At 42.5% G+C, this 18296-nt stretch overlaps 1 protein-coding gene across 10 annotated transcripts in view; it reads left to right on the top strand.

Annotated features, from left to right (window-relative positions):
• The window catches only part of Clip4 (CAP-Gly domain containing linker protein family member 4), a 64560-nt gene extending 47826 nt beyond the window's left edge, over positions 1 to 16734 (top strand). For 9 of the 10 annotated variants that reach the window (XM_057770929.1, XM_057770912.1, XM_057770869.1 and 6 more), the window contains exons 15-16: positions 5599 to 5671; positions 14650 to 16734. In XM_057770929.1, coding sequence (XP_057626912.1) covers positions 5599 to 5671; positions 14650 to 14971 — 395 coding nt within the window. In that variant the 3' untranslated portion in view covers positions 14972 to 16734. Of the gene's footprint in view, positions 1 to 5598; positions 5676 to 14649 lie in introns of those variants that run through there. The other variant, XM_057770938.1, reaches the window with a different exon arrangement.
• The last annotated feature ends 1562 nt before the right edge of the window (positions 16735 to 18296 follow it).

Here is an 18296-nt window from a genome sequence, read left to right as displayed (position 1 = left end):
CTCATCTGAAGGTTTCTTTGTATATTTTGGGAATGAATCTCTTGTTGGTTTTGTGGGTTACGAATATGTACAAGCTGATGACATGTATTCACTCTTCTGACATTTTCTGGTTAAGAAGTCTTTAACTTTTATGTAGTCAAAGACTAAAAAAGAAATTTCATGCTCTGCATTTTTTGTATTAAGATTTTTTTCCCATGAGACAGAAACCATAACGCTCTTTTCTGAACATTTTTTTTTAAGGTTTTGGTTTTGTGTTTCACATTTTTCAGTTTACCCAGAATTGATTTTGTATGTGATAAGGAGTGAGTTTGATTTTCTTTTCTATTTGTGGATAACTGTTTATGAAAGAGCTATTCATATAGTGACGATCCTTGGATATTTGTTGTGGTCAACCCCATGACCAGGGATTGTCACCGTTCTAGTGAACATGTTTTGATGGTGTGTGGTGCTGTGTGAGTTTGCTGGGTTGCTCTGACTTGTAGGTGAATGATGTGTTTCTCTGGCCCCCTCCCATCTTTGCAGTGGTTCTCTGTGTTGTGTCTGTGTCCTCCTCCTCTGCTGTGTGTGTGCATGTGTGTGAGTGTGAGTGTGTGTGTGCGTGAACCAGAGGTCAACCTTGTGTGTTCCTTATCAATCATCTTCACCAATCACACACTGTTCTGATTCCTGTAGTTTTGCAGTAGTTCTTCACAGTAAATGGTGCCAGTCCTCCGACTATATTCTCTCATAGTGATGGCTCTTCTGGGTTCTTTGCCTTCTCACATAAACCTTATGACCATTTTGTTGAAATCTATGTCGTAACATACTGGGATTTTGATGAAGTTGGCAAGAGCTGATCTTAGTACTGATTTGTCTGTGAACATGGACTCTCTCCACTCCCTTATGTAACCTCCCCTTAGTTTCTGTGGAACTGGCTGTCTGCATTCAGTCACCATCTAAGAATATTAATGGAAAATCCCAGAAACCTGAATGGCATGATAAAATGCCACAGGACACACCTTGTCCTTTGTTCAGCTTATCCATCTGCCCTCCTGCTGGTCAGCCAGCAGTCCTTCGCTTTATTAGGAATGGATGCTACAAGTAGTGTTAATGGCAATTTGAGCATCACAGAAAGGAACCGCCAGTGTGTCCTCTTAAGTGAGAAGAGGGAGGTTTACCACCAGAGGAGGGAGGGAAAATCGCACTGGGTCTAGGACAGGACATCTCAGGGTCCATGGATCCCGTGAATGTGCTCTTTGTGGCTGAGAAGACTGCTGCGGACTGCGGGCCGTCTCTAGCCGCATCGGGATATTGCAGCCTCCTCCTACAGCTTTTGTACGTGTTTTGTTAGATTTTTATTTAATATTTTTGGTGTATCTAGTGTAGTAACTTTTCTTTCTCTTTTCCCTTTCCCATTCTGTCTTCTCTCTCCCTTCCTGATCTTACTCTCCTTTCCCTACAGAGTATCACCGTGTAGCACAGGCTAGCCTCAACTCAATTCTTTCTGTCAGCCGCCTGAGTTCTGGGCTTGCAGAGAGGCAACATCAGGGTCTTCTTGCTACTGCTATTATAATCATTTTTGTATCTTTATACAAGACTTCTTTTGGTTAAATATTTCTCCAGTGACCTTTTTCTGTCCATTTACCTTCTGCTATAATACAGTACCTTTCTAAATAGAATATACCAGGGTTTTACTTAGAGAAAAAAAAATCTGATCATCTTTTTCTACTCTAAGAGAATTCTACTCACTTTTAATTTATTTTAATTACTGATATATTAGCAATGTTTTTGTGCTGTTTTATTTGCTTCCTATTCCATTTAAAATATTTATTTGTATGTTTGTGTCTTTGAGAGTGGCTGAGCGTGTGTGTGTGTTGGGGGGAGGGTCTGTGTGCCATGGGGGTCAGAAGATGATGTTGGATTCCTCAGAGTGCAGTTCCAGGTCTTTGCTATATGGAGGCTGGGATCTGAACTCCAGTCCTCCCAATTGTACAGCAAGCCCCAGCAAGCACTCTTAACCCCTGAGCTATCCCTACAGCCCCCAGTCCATTTTGGCTTTAGTATATTGTAAATGGTGAGTTTTAAATTAAGTCATAAATGGCGCTTCTCTTCTGTTTTGTTTTGTATTTTGATGCAGGGTCTTTATGTAGCCCTGACTGAATTAGAATTCTTGTGTAGGCCAGGCTGACCTTGAAATCACAGGAATCCCCCTGCCTCTGCCTCCTTGCACTGGGATTAAAGTTACGTGCCACCATGTCTAGTTGTTGCTTCCTCCTTCACTTTGTTCTGGCTGTATTCCTGCCCTCCCCCTCTCTGCATTCTGTTTGCTCTCCTACTGTGCACACGCTAAACTGTGAATACATCATCTAATGTATGCACTTCACAAACTTCGTCAGTCATTCTTACCCCCTTCCTACATCAATAGAAGCTGCGCTGTATTGTTTTTATTTTATAAATTAGGCATTGTCATAACGATTTTCTGTAATAGTTTATTTCACTTCCATATTTGCTCACCAATCTTCACAACTTCCTCTAGTGTGCACTGTCTTTGTCTTTTCCAGTGACATTTTGACGAGGTGTAGGATTTTAGATTTTCCCCCTGCGCATGGTTGCTCGGCTTCTGTCATTGATGCGAGTCGGGCATCGACCAATCCTTGTTGTCGCGGGTGATTTATCTTGTCTTGTTTGTTTTGGACTCTTTGAAGGGTCTCTTTCATTTCTTGTTGCACAGTTTTATGAAGATGTGTGCAGGTGGAAATTTCTTTTAGTTTATCCTGTTTGGCATTCTGGGTCTCCCTAGATCTGAAGGCTGGCATCTACAAGCTTCTAAAGTTCTTCTCTGCTATACTTCCCATGCTGCCTTTGTATCTGTCACAACCTGTCTTTCTGACCACATTCTGGGAACCTTTAGTGTTATCCGTTTCCTATTTTTCTATTCAACTGTGTCTATTCTGCTGCTTAATCCAGCCCACACATCAGTAATAATCAAAATGTCTGCCTTTATTTTCGCACATCTTACTGTTGCTTTCCCCCTGTATTCCCAAGCTTTTCTTTCATGTCCTTAAAATCTTATGTATTATTGATTACTTTATGTTAGCTTGTTCAGTACCTAAAGTTTTGCTGAGTCTGTTTCTGCAGCTTGTGTCTGTTGAACCTGACTTATTTATGACTAATTTATTACTGGGAAGTGTTTGTCTAACTGGAAGGTTACAGATGGCAATAGATGGGAGTTCTTTGATGCCTTCATGTGTATTGACTTCTGTTGTTTGCCTGGAAGCATTGCTACCCTAGATCTGCTTTAACATACATTCTCTGCATGCCTTTCTGTTTTCTTTTTTCTTTCTTTCTCTTTTTAGTGACATAGAGAACATGAATTTGTTCATGTCTACCAAACCTCAGAGCAGTAATTCTAGTCTCGCACTGATAAGAAAGCCATTATTTCAAAAGAAAGCTTCGGGCGGTGGTGGCGCACGCCTTTAATCCCAGCACTTGGGAGGCAGAGGCAGGCGGATCTCTGTGAGTTCAAGACCAGCCTGGTCTACAAGAGCTAGTTCCAGGACAGGCTCCAAAACCACAGAGAAACCCTGTCTCAAAAAATCAAAAGAAAGCTTAAGTTTCTTACCCTAAGTTACATTGAGCATGAACTCCTTTACCAGGAGTCTTGGGTGGGATCTGCTATGAAGTCTTTGTTCCTTCCTTCTTTATGTCCTGTGCAGTAACCAGGGGTTGAGTGGCAACCCTGTGATACAAGATTGTACACTGGACACCTAGCTGCCTCTTCTGGTTTCTTTCTTTTTTATGGTTTGTCCTCTCTGAAATTGTACTCTGGGGACCTGGGTGTGCCACCAACATCTACACTTACACTTACACACACATGCAGAGGGAGACAGAGACAGAGAGAGACAGAGACAAATGTAACTGGAGGTTTCTCTCCCACCCACCAATCCCCACATAACCATTCTGAGGCTTAATTACAAACTTTTTGGACTGTTAGCTCAGGCTTATTATTACCTAGCTCTTATAACTTAAATGAACCCATTTCTGTTATTCTATATTTTACCATGAGGCTTATGGCTTGTTATCTCACATCTTTCCTCTCTAGTGGCTGCTGGTGTCTCCCTGATTCTTCCCCTTTTCTCCTGTATATCTGTTTGGATTTCCCTCCTGGCTCTATTCTGCCTGGCTATTTGCCAAATCAACTTCTTTATTAACCAATGGTAATAAAACATATCTACAGCATATAGAGGGGCAGCCCACTTCAGACAGAGACAGGGAGAAAGAGAGAAAATATTCTCTCAACATTATATGCTCAACAGTACATTCTCTAAAATTATAGTTCTAAAATGAGATTTTTTTTACGATTTATTATTTATTATGTATAGAGTGTTCTGCCTGCAGTGTGACCTTACAGGTCAGAAGAGGGCACTAGATCTCATTACAGGTGGTTGTGGGCCACTATGTGGTTGCTGGGAATTGAACCCTGGTCCTTGGGAAATGCAGTCAATACTCTTAACTGCTAGGCTATCTCTCCAGCCCAAGTGGGAGTTATTTTGGTCAAGAGATTTCTTTAGCACATCTGGTTTGCCTGAATTGGAAATGCATTTTCTGTTTTTAACTCTAACTTTTGTAAAGTCTTTTACTCTTTGAACTCTTTTGTAGCAGTGGACACTGAGGAGCTCTTAAGTTTGTTGTCCAGTGTTCTGTTACTGGAATATTTTTAATGATAGTTTTTTAAAACATCCTTTCCATATGATTATTAAGATTGTAATATTTCATCATATACTGAGTCCATTTTATGTGTGTGACTTGGTGTTATTTAGTTTTCGAGAAATCTTACAGGAGAAAGCACTGGAAGTCATGTGCTTATCACTTATCCTTGTGTGAGCAGAGCTTGGTGAAGAGAAAAGATGAGAAATTATCTAGAAATCTAAACTAGTTATGTTCTGAGTAGGCACCTGTTTTATTTTTGTTGTGTGATATTGTTCCTGTGGAAATGTGAACAAGTGTTTGCTCACCCCATGTAGGAACCAGCCAACAACAGGCCAAAGTAAGGATGTCACCAAAGTCCAACTTAGTCTACCAGTGAGTTTTACTGAGGAATATGAGGGAGAGTTTATTGACAGAAGCAGATGTGACTCAAAGACAGCTGCGTTACCAAAAGCCCACCCCAGCACAGGTGGCGACCAGCTTATGAAAGCTAGAAACCTGGCATACAGTGCACAGCCCACCAACAGCTCACGGGGCTGGAGGTTGTCTCTTTTAGGCAGTTCAGATATTCTGAGTATCTTTCAGGCAGATTTGCTTTCAGGCAATGGGTCTGGTCTCTTGTGTCTTCTGCCTATGCATGCTCAGGAGGGAGAGACCTGTTGTATCTGGTTAGTTTTAGGGACTTCCTGAGGCTTTTGAATTGTTTACTTCCTGAGTTTAAGGCACTTCCCTGCATGATGGAGGGTTTTATCCTGGAGGAACTGCTGCATAACAGGTTTCTCCAGAAAAAGAAAAGAAAACAAAACCTCTTGGTGTCATAGAAGATCTGTAGAAGTAATTAAAAATACCTCTTCATAGAGGCTGAATACGAGTGATGTATTTTTCTCTTCTGACCTTCACTCTCCCTTTTAGGTTTTAGGAGAAGTTTCAGCACAACCTCTGCTTCTTCCCAAAAGGAGATTAATAGGAGAAATGCTTTTGCCAAGTGAGTATTGAGAAGACTTAGAAAACTGCCTTTCAAGATAAGCATGCCAGGATTCCGTGCAGGAAGAAAAATGGAGTTTTGTATCTTACACCTGCTTGATAGAATGTTAGAACGCAAGAGAGAAAGTGTGACTGGTGTGTTGAGTCCACCCTCCCACCTTTAAAAGCTCAATTAAAAAGGCCACAAGTGGCTAAAAGCAGTGCACCGCGTGTGTTTTCTCTTCTAAGAGGTTAGTATGGTCGCTCATAGGAGCTGGGCATATTTACATTGTGTTTTCACTGACTAAGGTGAGCTGATTTTGAATCCTGTTTACTGAATTAATCAGATCTGATTTACTATGCTCAGCCATGTGTGAGAGAAATGTAAGGCCTGTCTGCTTAAGGTAATCACTTAGATTTTTTTTTTTTTTAAATGCTCTTGCTTCCCCTAGTAGTGTATCCTGCTCAAATCCATTACTGATTTGGAGTTTGAAGTTGGCCTCCCCGATCAAATAGTTGAGAGATTAAGGACAGCGACTTTATGCTCCCATTCACCAAAGACAGTCCAGCATTCTTAGGCAGAGTGGGGGAAGTGCTAGGAAGAGACACCCTGGGCAGAAAGGAGTCTGAAGAGTCAGCAGAGCAGGTGTGGAAGTTGTTGAGGTGTTGAGCAGGAGGATGGTACAGAGAATGGGGGGAGGCATGAACCCTGTGGGCACAGCAGCAGGTCCCATATACACAGTGTGGATACATGGAGCAGGGACTGGTGCTCACCTCCTTCCTGTGGAAATAGCAAGAAATTGAACTTCACGGATATGTAAACAGATTGACGCTGGTACCTGTTTAGAGAAACTCTTTTTTAAAAAATACAGTATTTTTATTAATCCTTTGAGAACGCCACATGCACACAATTTCTTTTGGTCATATTCACCTTTTACTCCTTCCAGATTCATCCCACACTCCCTCCAACTCCATGTCTTTTCTTTATGTCCACTGAGTCCAGTTTATATTCTCATAAAGTGTGGGGACATTCTCTGGAATATGGTGGACCTCCCAGGGGCCACACTCTTAGAGAAAACTCACTCTCCCTCAAGAAGCCATTAGCTGCCAGTAGTTTCTCAGCTCGTGGTGAAGATGGTGGCTGGTGAGTCCCTTACCCCTCTATACTAGACATGTTGGATGACTTGATCTTGTGTGAGTCCAGTGCAGGCAGCCATAGCTGCCATGAGGTCATGCAGCATCTGTCCTGTCATGCCCAGTAGTCACTGTCTCACTCTAATCCTCCCTAACCTCTGGCCCCTTTTCCACAGTGGTCCCTGAGCCTTGGGGTAAGGGGTGTGATGTAGGCGTTGCACCTATGGCTGAGCTTCTCACAGACACCTTTTCTCTGCACCTGGACCAGTTGTATCTGTGCCAAATGTGTCTGCCACACAAGGAAACTTCATTGAGAGCTGCACTAATCTATGGATATAGAAATGTGAACTTAGGGGGCATATTTAAGTACTATATCCATTTAGGAAAATAATAGTAGTTGGTCCACCCCTGTGATCTGTGGGTTTCCCAAGCATGGGTTCTTGGCCAGATTTACAGTACCAGACATGGAATGGGCCCTTAATTCAATCAGAAAGCAATTGGTTACCCTCGTAACATTCATGCCACTATTGTTCCCTTGGGGTAGTTTAACACTGGTCTTTACTGTGACCCATGGGGTACACAGATAGCAAAGACTGTCTGGACTTTTCTTACAAGCAACCTACATAGTCACCTTTCTGCATGGGAAGAAAGTTTCCATTCAGAACCAACTTTCATTTCTCCATGTCTTGTGACTAAATTGTGTGATGTCTTCAGCAGCAGGGTCTTACCATCAGTTCCGGATGTCAGCTAAGAGCAGTGGCAATAGCTGCTATTGTTTGGGGGGGTTCTAAGACACCCTTGCTAACAACTTGAGGGGAAGTATTTTATACCTGGAACGGGACCTTTTATTTGTCAAGCTATACTTCTTGTGGGAGAATAATCCCATGTATAGGGCAACTCCAAATACACTGCCTTAATTTTTAAGATTTGTTTTTATTATTATTATGTGTGTGCACATATATGTATGTGCAGGTGCACACACACCAGTGGAGGCCAGAAGATGTCAGATCCCTGGGAGCTGGAATTGCAGGCATTTGTGAGCTGCCAGACATGGGTGTTAGGATCCAAACTCTAGTCCTCCTGATAGAACATTGAGCAAGCTATCTCTCCAGCCTCATGTATATGACACTTAAGAAAAGGTAGATTTCTGTATGGCTCTTCCAAGCGTCCCTACAGTTACCTATCCTTTGTCCCGCCTCCTCCAGTGACCTACGCCCCCATCCTTCTCCCCACTTAAACATCCATTCCCATTATTCCCCTTTACCCCTCTTATCACCTGTGTTCTACTACCTGCCTCTGAAAATTCTCTCTCACCGCACCTGTGGCTCTGGGTTACTGCAGTGTAATGCTTTTCATTTCCATCAATTTACCTGCACATTTCATAATTTCAATTTTCTTTATAGATAAATAAGATTCCATTGTGTGTGGCACCACATTCTCGTATCTATTCATTAGTTGATTGAAATCTTGACTGTTCATATCCTCCCCATTGTGAATACATCAACAATAAATATGGATGAGCATCTATCTTTGTAGTAGGAAATGAGTTCTTTGCATATATACCAAGGAGTTAGAGCTGGGTCACATGATAGATGTAGTTTTTTGAGGAATTGTCACTCAGTGACAATTTCCTTAGTGACTGTAGCAGTCATAACGAATGTTTCCTTTCCCCCAAATCTTATCACTTAAGAAAGATGAAATCAGGGCTGAAGAGGTAGCGCCAGTGGCTAAGAGTGCTGGTTCTCATCGAACTGGGGTTCAATTCCCAGCACCTATACATCCACTTAAAACTGCCTGTGGCTGCAGTCCTAGGGGATCTGATGTTTTCTTCTGGCCTCTGTAGGCGCTGTACACATGTACACGTGTGCACATAGACAGACCTTTAGGCAAGATGCCCATTCTTGTAAGGTAAAACAAATATTAAAAAGTAAAAATATTGCCTGGCAGTAGGCTCACACCTTTAATCCCAGCACTTGGGAGGCAGAAGCAGGTGCATCTCTGTGAGTTTGAGGCCGCCTGGTATACAGAGCAAGTTCCAGGACAGGCTCCAAAGCTACACCAAGAAACTTTCTCTTGAAAAACTAAAACATTCATACATATATAAATGATTAGACACAAAGTAGTTATTTTAAGCATTTATTTTATGAGTGTTTTGCTTGCATGCATATCTGCATAGTTTGCACACTTAGTGCCAGTGGAGGTAGAAAAGGCATTGGATCACCTGGAACTGGAGTTACAGACTGCTGTGAGCCACCATGTGTGCGCTAGAGTTGAACTTGGTTCCTCTGGAAGAGCAGCCAGTGCTCCTAACTGCTGACACATCTCTCCAGCCCTCAAAGCAGCCTTGATTTGCATTTCCCTAATGACAAAAAATGGATGATGAGTACTTTAAAAAATATTTCGTAGGCATTTGTGTTTCTTTTGAGAAATCTTGGTTCATTTGCATTGCCCACTTTTTAATAGAGCTGTTTTTTTTCTTGATGTTTAGTTTCTGAGGTTTTGTATATTCTAGACACTGGTCAGTCTTCTGTCAGATGTACAATTAATTGGAAAAGCTATTTTAGGATATATATGTATATACAAACACACACACACATATATATATACACACATATATGTCCCTATATCATCACTTATCTACCTACCTTCATACTTAAGATGCCTATCTAGCTATCATCCACCTACCTACTAATTCATCTATCTATCTATCTATCTATCTATCTATCTATCTATCTATCTATCTATCTATCCATCTCTATCTATCTATCATCTATCTATCTATCATCTATCTATCTATCTATCTATCTATCTATCTATCTAATCTATCTATCTTTTATCTATCATCTATCCACCCCCATCTACTCACCCATCCACCCATCCCTGCATGTATGCACCCATCCATCCATCCTGTCTCTCTATCAACTGTCTGTCTGTCTTATCTATCATCTTCATCTATCTATCTATCTATCTATCTATCTATCTATCTATCTATCATCTATCTATCTATCATCTATCTATCTATCTATCTATCTATCTATCTATCTATCTATCTATCTATCTATCTAGTCTGTCTCTCATCTATCTTTGCCTTTCTATGGGCTGCCTCTTCACTGAATTAACTGTTTATTTTGTGATACAGAAACTCATCCTGTGAAGTCACCCTTGTTGATTGTTGGTTCTGTTTCCTGGACAGTTGTGGTCCTGCTCAGCAAGTCCTCCCCTCAGCCTGTGTCCTGAAGTGTCTTCTGTACTCTTTCCTCTAGCAGTCTCAGTGTTTCGGATTTAACGCTAAGATCTTTGATCCATTTGGAATTGATCTGTGTGCAGGGGATGAGAGAAGGATCAAGTTTCAATCTTTGTGTGAACATCCAGTTTTCTCAGCGCTATTTGTGGAAGATGCAGTCTTTTTGACAATGTGTGTTTTGGCATCTTTGTAAACAATCAAGTGGCTGTATGCACGGGGCCTTGGTTATATTTCGGTTCCTGGTTCTACTGCACCTGCTGGGTGTGTCTGGCTTTGTGCTAGTGATGTGTGTTTTTACTATGGCTTTCTAGGGTAATTTGAAGTCAGGAATGGTGATACCTCCAGCAGAGTTTTTATTGTTCATGGTTGTTTTGGGTATCTGGGGTCTTTTGTATTTCCATATGAACTTTAAGATTGTTGTTTTTTTCCAATTTCTGGGAAGAATTGCGTTGGAGTTCTGGTGTGGATTGCAGTGAAGCTGTAGTTTACTTTCAGCAGGACAGCTGTTCTCACAGTATTAATGCGCATGAGTGGTCTCTCCATCTCCAATATATTTCTTTAGCGTTTTCAAGTTTTCATTGTGTGTGCCTGTGGCTTTCTCTGTTAGGTTTATTCCAGGTTTGTTTGTTGACTGTTGTGAATGTGACTTTCATGGTTTCTTTCTCAGGCTGTCTTTGGTGTAGAGGAAGGATATTGGTCGTGGCATGCTAATGTTGTAACCTGTCACTTGGCTTCACATGTTGGTCAATTCTAGGGGTTTCCTGATGGAGTCTCTGGGGTCATGATGGAGTCATCTCATCTGCAGAAAGGGACACTTGATCACTTCAGTTAAAAATCCAGTACCATTTGTGATAAGAAACTCTGGAGAAACTAGGCTGGAAGGAACATATCTCTGATAATAAAAACTATGTATGGCAAACAGACGACCTCCATCCTGTTAAGTGGAGAAAAATGCAAAGTATTCCCACTAACACGAGAAGACAAGGGTGCCCACTGCCCCTCTCCTGCTCAGTGTAGAGCTTCAAGGCCTGGCTAGAAATATGCTTTTGTTACATAGAACATGTGACCCTAGTGTTTCCTGATTACTGATTTTGGGAGTGTGAGACTTGGCCGCTGGCTGTGAGCAGGAAGTCCGGCAGGACTGGGCAGTGCTCAGGAGAGCCTGCTATGGTGCTGGAGGAATCTGTGTCCAAAACTAAGTTGTTGATGACTGATCAATGTGATGCTATGTGTTTTTATTTGTCTGGAAATAAATAGTCCCTTCAGAGCGAATGTGGAAAATAGAGTGTGAAATTCCTAGCTCACGTGAGGCTGAGACTGTATGCAGTGGCACATGGTGAGTGTTCACGAAATACAGTTTGCTGCCATTGTTTTTCTAAAAAATTGCACCAGCTTGTCATGTTGGGGGATATTTGTTCACATTGACACTCAGAGACTGTTAATAAAGTTTAACCTTGAATCAGGGGGTGGAGTTAGCAACTAGCTGACCAGAATTAGCCATAGAGTTTTTGGATGACCCAGGATACATATAAAGAGATACAGGAAGTAGTATGATGGAGGAGGGTCTTCTGTCAATGTGTTAATTTTATTGGTTAATAAATAAACTGCCTTGACCTTTGATAGGCCAGCCCTTAGGTAGGTGAAGTAGACAGAACAGAATACTGGGAGAACGAAGCAGATTCAGGCAGTCGCCATGATTCTCCTACCCAAGACAGATGGTGGTTAGAATCTTCCCGGTAAGCTACCACCTCGTGATGCTACACACATTAATAGAAATGGGTTAATCAAGATGTGAGAGTTAGCCAATAAGAGGCTGGAACTAATGGGCCAGGCAGTGTTTAAAAGAATACAGTTTCCGTGTAATTATTTTGGGTAAAGCTAGCCAGTGGCCGGGAGCTGGGAGGCGGGAAGCGGCCCACCGCTCCTTCTACAGTAGTAGAAAAGGGCCTTAGAAAGAATCTCCAGGGCCTTGGGGAAGGAGAGAGAGGGCAGGTAACTGGTAGCTTTTCTGCCACTTCTCTGATCAATCAGGTGTTTACCCTGATATTTGACCCAGAGTTTTTATTAATAATAGAAAAATTCAGATAAACTCATCACCAGGTTGCAAAAAGCTTCTATTTGGCATGAATTTGAAGAATGAATGAACAGGTGCTTTTGTATAGGAAAAGAACTCAATTTTTTCTTTTTTGTATTCAGTAAAAATTAATTTCTGTGTTACTACATGATGTATTTGATGTGATAGATAATTGTATTTTCATTTTGTGTTAGTCACATCCCCCTTTCTTTGACCCCTCTTTCCTTTTTGAAGTTTTTCATATTGCTCAGGCTGACCTTGAACTTGTGACCTTCTGCCCTAGCCTTCTGATTTGTTGTATTACAGACATAAGCCACCATTCCTGGCTCCTTATTTTCACAGTATAACCCTGGTAGCCCAGATCTCACTGGGTAGCTGAGGTTGTCCTTGAACTCATGATCATTTTGCCTCAGCCTCCTGAGTGTTGGAATTACACATGTGTATTACCACGCTAGGCTCTAAAAAGTATCTTCAGGTTACAATTTCATATAAAGAAATATTTTAAAGTTTAAAGAGTACAAGAGAAAATTTTAATTTACCACATTCAGAATGCCAGTTTCCTTTTCTTTAAAATATTGATATTTAAAGTTATGTGTATCTTTCCTAATTATTGAAATTCTCTTTCACTGTGTATGTGTGTGAAAAAAAAAATATATATATCAGTTTTTTCGAGACAGGGTTTCTCTGTAGCTTTGGAGCCTGTCCTGGAACTAGCTCTTGTAGACCAGGCTGGTCTCAAACTCACAGAGATCGGCCTGCCTCTGCCTCCCGAGTGCTGGGATTAAAGGCGTGCGCCACCACCGCCTGGTGTGAATATATATATATATTTTAAATTGCAGTATTAAAAGAGCCAAAAGAAAATAATTTAGAAATTAGAAGTATGTTCCTAATACTGCTATTTCAAATTTTAAAAATTATAATTTTGGGACTGGAGAGATGGCTCAAAGGTCAAGAGCACTGACTGCTCTTCCAAAGGTCCTGAGTTCAACCCCCAGCAACTGCATGGTGACTCACAATCATCTGTAATGAGATCTGGTGCCCACTTTAGTAAAACACTGTGTATATAATAAATAAATAAATCTTAAAAATTGTAATTTCAAAAATAAAAACAAAGGAAAAAGATCCAAATGTCTTTTAGCTGTATGAATGGAAATTGCCTTTTACATTTAATTAAAGAGAAATGGTGATATTTAAAAATGTCCTTGTGACAATAGAAAAAAAAAGAACAAGATTTTCACCTATAATTTAGATTCTTCAGAGGAATAGAAAAGTCAACCTAAATAAAAATATCTAATGCTGTTTTGCTCAAAAATAAAAATAACATTGTCATCATAAACTTTTTTTTTTATTTAAAAAAAAATTTCCGCCTCCTCCCCGCCTCCCATTTTCCTCCCCCTCCTCCCACTCCTCTCCCCCTCTCCCCACTCCTTTCCCCCTCCCTCTCCAGTCCGAAGAGCAGTCAGGGTTCCCTGCACTGTGGAAAGTCCAAGGTCCTCCCCCCTCCATCTAGGTCTAGGAAGGTGAGCATCCAAACTGGCTAGGCTCCCACAAAGCCAGAACATGAAGTGGGATCAAAACCCAGTGCCATTGTCCTTGGCTTCTCATCAGCCCTCATTGTCTGCCGTGTTCTGAGAGTCCGGTTTTATCCCATGCTTTTTCAGTTCCAGTCCAGCTGGCCTTGGTGAGCTCCCAATAGATCAGCCCCACTGTCTCAGTGGGTGGGTGCACCCCTCACGGTCCTGACTTCCTTGCTCATGTTCTCCCTCCTTCTGCTCCTCATTGGGACCTTGGGAGCTCATTCCGGTGCTCCAATGTGGGTCTCTGTCTCTATCTCCATCCATCACCAGATGAAGGTTCTATGGTGATATGCAAGATATTCATAAGTGTGGCTATAGGATAGGGCCATTTCAGTGAACCCAAAGAAAAACATATAGTTATCCTCCTGGATATGGGAAGTAGACAAGATTGCCAAGCAAAAAATTGGGATCTTGGTGGTGGGGTGGGATGGGGTAAGGGGAGATGGGGAGAGAAAAGTGAGAAGGGAAAGATGGGGGGAACTTGGGGAATTGGGATGGTTGGGATAAAGGAAGGATGGATATGGGAGCAGAGAAGCATATATCTGTTTTTGTTGTTGTTGTTTTTTGTTTTGTTTTTCGAGACAGGGTTTCTCTGTAGCTTTGGTGCCTGTCCCGGAACTAGCTCTTGTAGACCAGGCTGGCCTCGAACTCCCAGAGATCCGCCTGCCTCTGCCTCCTGAGTGCTGGGATTAAAGGCGTGCGCCACCACCGCCGGGCGGAAGCATATATCTTAATTAAGGGAGCCATCTTAGAGTTGGCAAGAGACTTGAACCTAGAGGGGCTCCCAGGTGCCCAGGGGCATGTCCCCAGTTAGTTCCTTGGGCAGCTGAGGATAGGGAACATCATAAACTTTTCTCTTTTGTAAATTAAATGAACGTGGAGGTAGCAGTGGGTGTTCCCACTGTGGATGTGGAAATTGTATCCAGTGACTCTGATGTCTAAGGCCAGTTCTTCCTTTCCCTTCTGGGCAGGTCCAAGTCCACTCTGCGCCGCAGCTGGAGCAGCACCACCACGGCAGGTGGCCTAGAGGGGACAGTGAAGCTGCATGAGGGGTCTCAGGTCCTGCTCACAAGCTCCAACGAAATGGCTACCGTTAGGTATGTGGGTCCCACGGACTTTGCCTCAGGCATCTGGCTTGGACTGGAGCTCCGCAGTGCCAAGGGAAAAAATGACGGCGCCGTGGGTGACAAGCGTTATTTTACCTGCAAGCCAAACTATGGCGTGCTGGTTAGACCAAGCAGAGTGACCTACCGAGGAATCAGTGGGTCAAAGCTCGTCGATGAGAGTTGCTAAGTTAAATGTCTAAGGCATTCAGTGGACTCCTCTGAATATGCGTATGTGCTAGATGTAAAATAGAGTCTATAACAAAGGGTTTACTTTATTTAAATGTCATGCAGAAGCTGAAAATACAGTAATCTTCATTAAAAAAAAATCTCCAAAGGAACACACATATGAACTTTGAGGGTCATGGTACTTTTGAAAATTTCAAAATAAGTACTTTTAAAAGCTAGGTCCCTAGAAAATTCTGGAACTAAAAAAAAAAAAAATGGAATGCGCTATTAAGCAGTGTGTGGTGGCAACTTTGCCATTTGGCTTCATTTTTGCACACGGTGTTAACATTCTTCACAGAGGTGGATTCACAAGCTTCATGATGCTCACGTGATCTGTTTCCTGTCCAAGTGTTCTGGAACCTTCCTATCTGTCTGTGGTTTGTTACTAAAAGGTACCTAGAGAGCAGACGCTAGATAACGGGTGTGTCTTACGTGTTCGCTTGCCCTTTCTGGAGAAAGGTTCCTCTGAGTAGTTGATGTGGGAGGAGGGTGGCTCTGGTGGCGTCTGGTTCCACCTTGCACCCATTGCCAACCACAGCGCTGGAATTCCTTCTACCAGAACCAGAGCTGAGAGTGAACGGGTCTCCTGACTCGGCGCTCGCCTCTGCACCCAGCGTGCTTCCAGGTCACCTCTGCTGCTGGGCCGCCCCATCGGTGCGCACCGCAAGAAGCTGCAGTTAAGTTTATGAACTCAAGGCAGAGTTTTGCACAGTTATTTAACATTGTTCCTGACACGCACAGCACTTTTGAAACATGATGCACTTTTCTTCTTTTTATTTTATTGTTTTTGAGACTTTGCCATCATTTCCTCCTGGGATATGAAAGACTTTTTTAAAAAAGTATTTCACAGAAGAAAGCAAATGAAAATGTGTTAGGCGGGGTGTGCTGTCCTTCGGATGTTCGTGGCGTCTGGGCTCGGGTGGGGCGGGGTTAGCTGTAGCTGCGGAGTTGTGCCTGCTGCTATGCTGCAGGACTGCTCTGATGCATTCACTGTCTTGGGCACATGTTCAGTTAAGCTTTATGATAGCGATGCAATAATGTTACACATTCGTCTTGTGGATATGTTCTGACGTTTCTGTCCTGTTCCGTGTAAAAACTCATCCTCTATTGTAAATGTTTAGACTTGAAACTACCACACAAATATTGGAACAGTTTGCTTTATGAAATTAAAAGTATCCTTCAGGACGGAACTTGGCTTTGTGCTTAGAAATATACTCTGCTGAACTGTTTTGCAATATGCTATCTTAAAAATCTAAATCCGGTCACTTGGTTGCCTTTTTTTTAAGTGTGGTATTTCAAATAGAGTTATTTTCCTGAAATATATTTGCAAACTCAAGCTGCTTTATAATCAAGAAATATTTTTATTGATTGAAGAAAATGACTGCTGCAATTCAAAAGTGAACTTATTTTATTATATAGATGATTTCCTAGAATCTATTTATACCATAATAAAAAAAATCCACGACTGTAGCGAGCCTGGGATCTGTAGTTTTTCCTGTTAAATACTAACCACTGTATGTTAAAGACAACAATGCCAACACTGAACTTATTTTTGAGGTCAAAAACCAGTTGTTCTCTTCATGTTTAGATGGGGATTACGAAATCCATATAGTGTATATGCTTATGTATGCTACATGCACAGGTTAGGTGTTTTTGTCTGTGTGTGTTTTACTTATTAAATGTCATTCAGATTCACTTCTTGAATGCTAATAAAAAGGGAAGATGCTGGAACGGTGTTGTGTCATTTATCCTGTCTGCAACTCTCCTCAGTGTCTTGAGGTCCATGTGCACTGAGCTCCACCCCGTCGTAATGGCTAAGGTTTGCCCTATCCTCATAATGAAGAATCTGAAAGGTCTTTAATCTAGTACTTCGTTTTTTCTTAGAGGTTTCCATGCATGTATGTGATGCATTTTGATCATATGTATCCACCCTCTATTTGGAGCTCCTCTTGGATGACCCTCACTGTGTCCCCCTGACCACACCATGTGATCTATTTATTGATTTATTAATCTATTTTTTATTTTGAAAAACTCACTAATTCTAATTAGCTCTGCCCATGTGTGTGTGGGTATAGGGCCACTTACTAGAACATAGTCAACCTCCTAAGAGCCACCCTCTTGAAGAAAACTGACCCTTCCTTCCTCAGCTGGGGGGAGGCGTCTTGAGCCCCTCGCTCGCTTATGCTGGCTTGATCTTGTACAGGCGGTGGCAGCTGGTGTGGGTTCCAGGTGCTTTCGTTCTGCCATGTCCAGAGGTTTCATACTTTTTACTCACCAAGACAAAGTGAGATTTTAGTCACTCTTCTTTGGCGTATGCGAGGAGCTCCTAAGAGTGTGATTCTACAGTCTGGTTGAGTTCCGGTTAAAAAGGACTAACCCTTTCCCCAGAACGCTGTGTTATATTTCAGAGTAATTTGGGGAGGCATGATTTTAAGCGTTCAGATTTTCTAATTCAAGTTATTCCTTTAAAAGTGAAACTGGATTGAGACGGTAGAATCTGGTGGGAATTCTCTATCCCTCTCCCCAGAGTGCCTCGTGCCGCCATGTCCCCTTGCCCCTCATTTCTCATGTTCCCCCACTTCTCACACCCACACGTCTCAGGCCTCATGTTGGTTCACTTCTCTCCAAAAGCCATGACCAACAATCTTCTGTGTCTCATCTCCTGCACTAGGTGTAGGGCTGGAGTTTGGTCGCTCTGCTCATCACTTTATCCTCACACCTAGGCCATTCCTCGGCACCTGCCCGCCACTCAGCAATGCCCAGTGAAGAGACAGAGGCACTGAAGGCACCCATGGCTTAGATACCTACGTCAGAGAGGTGACACTGGGTGATTAGGTCATGGACAGGTTCATTTTACTGGATACACGAGGGAAGAGGACAAGGAAGGTTTGTTTGCAGCATCCCAGCTCTGCCCCAGGTCTGAGTTACTCTTCTGTTACTATGGTAACACATCACGACCAAGGCAGCTGACAGAAGGATGGGAGTCAGTCACCATCATGGTGGTGGGAGGCATGCAGTCAGGAACAGAAGCCCCATTTCAGAAGTAAGCTTGAAGCAGAGAGCAAATTGGCAGTAGGTGAGACCTTAGGCTCCCAAAGCCCACCTCCAGTGATGCTTCTAACCAGGTGGGACTTCCTCAACCTCCCCAGACCATGCCGCCAGCTGGGGGCCGAGTGTTCAAATGTGTGACTCTAAGGGTGGCATTCTCATTCAAACCACCACACCATGGAGGAGTGAGAAGGGAGAGATGGAAAGATGCTGAATGGCAGAGAGAAGGGAGGGAAGAA

Source organism: Chionomys nivalis, chromosome 1 (assembly GCF_950005125.1).
Source record: "Chionomys nivalis chromosome 1, mChiNiv1.1, whole genome shotgun sequence".
NCBI classification, from domain to species: domain Eukaryota; kingdom Metazoa; phylum Chordata; class Mammalia; order Rodentia; family Cricetidae; genus Chionomys; species Chionomys nivalis.
The sequence above is the reverse complement of the archived record's forward strand: the minus strand, read 5'-3'. Positions and strand labels throughout refer to the sequence as shown.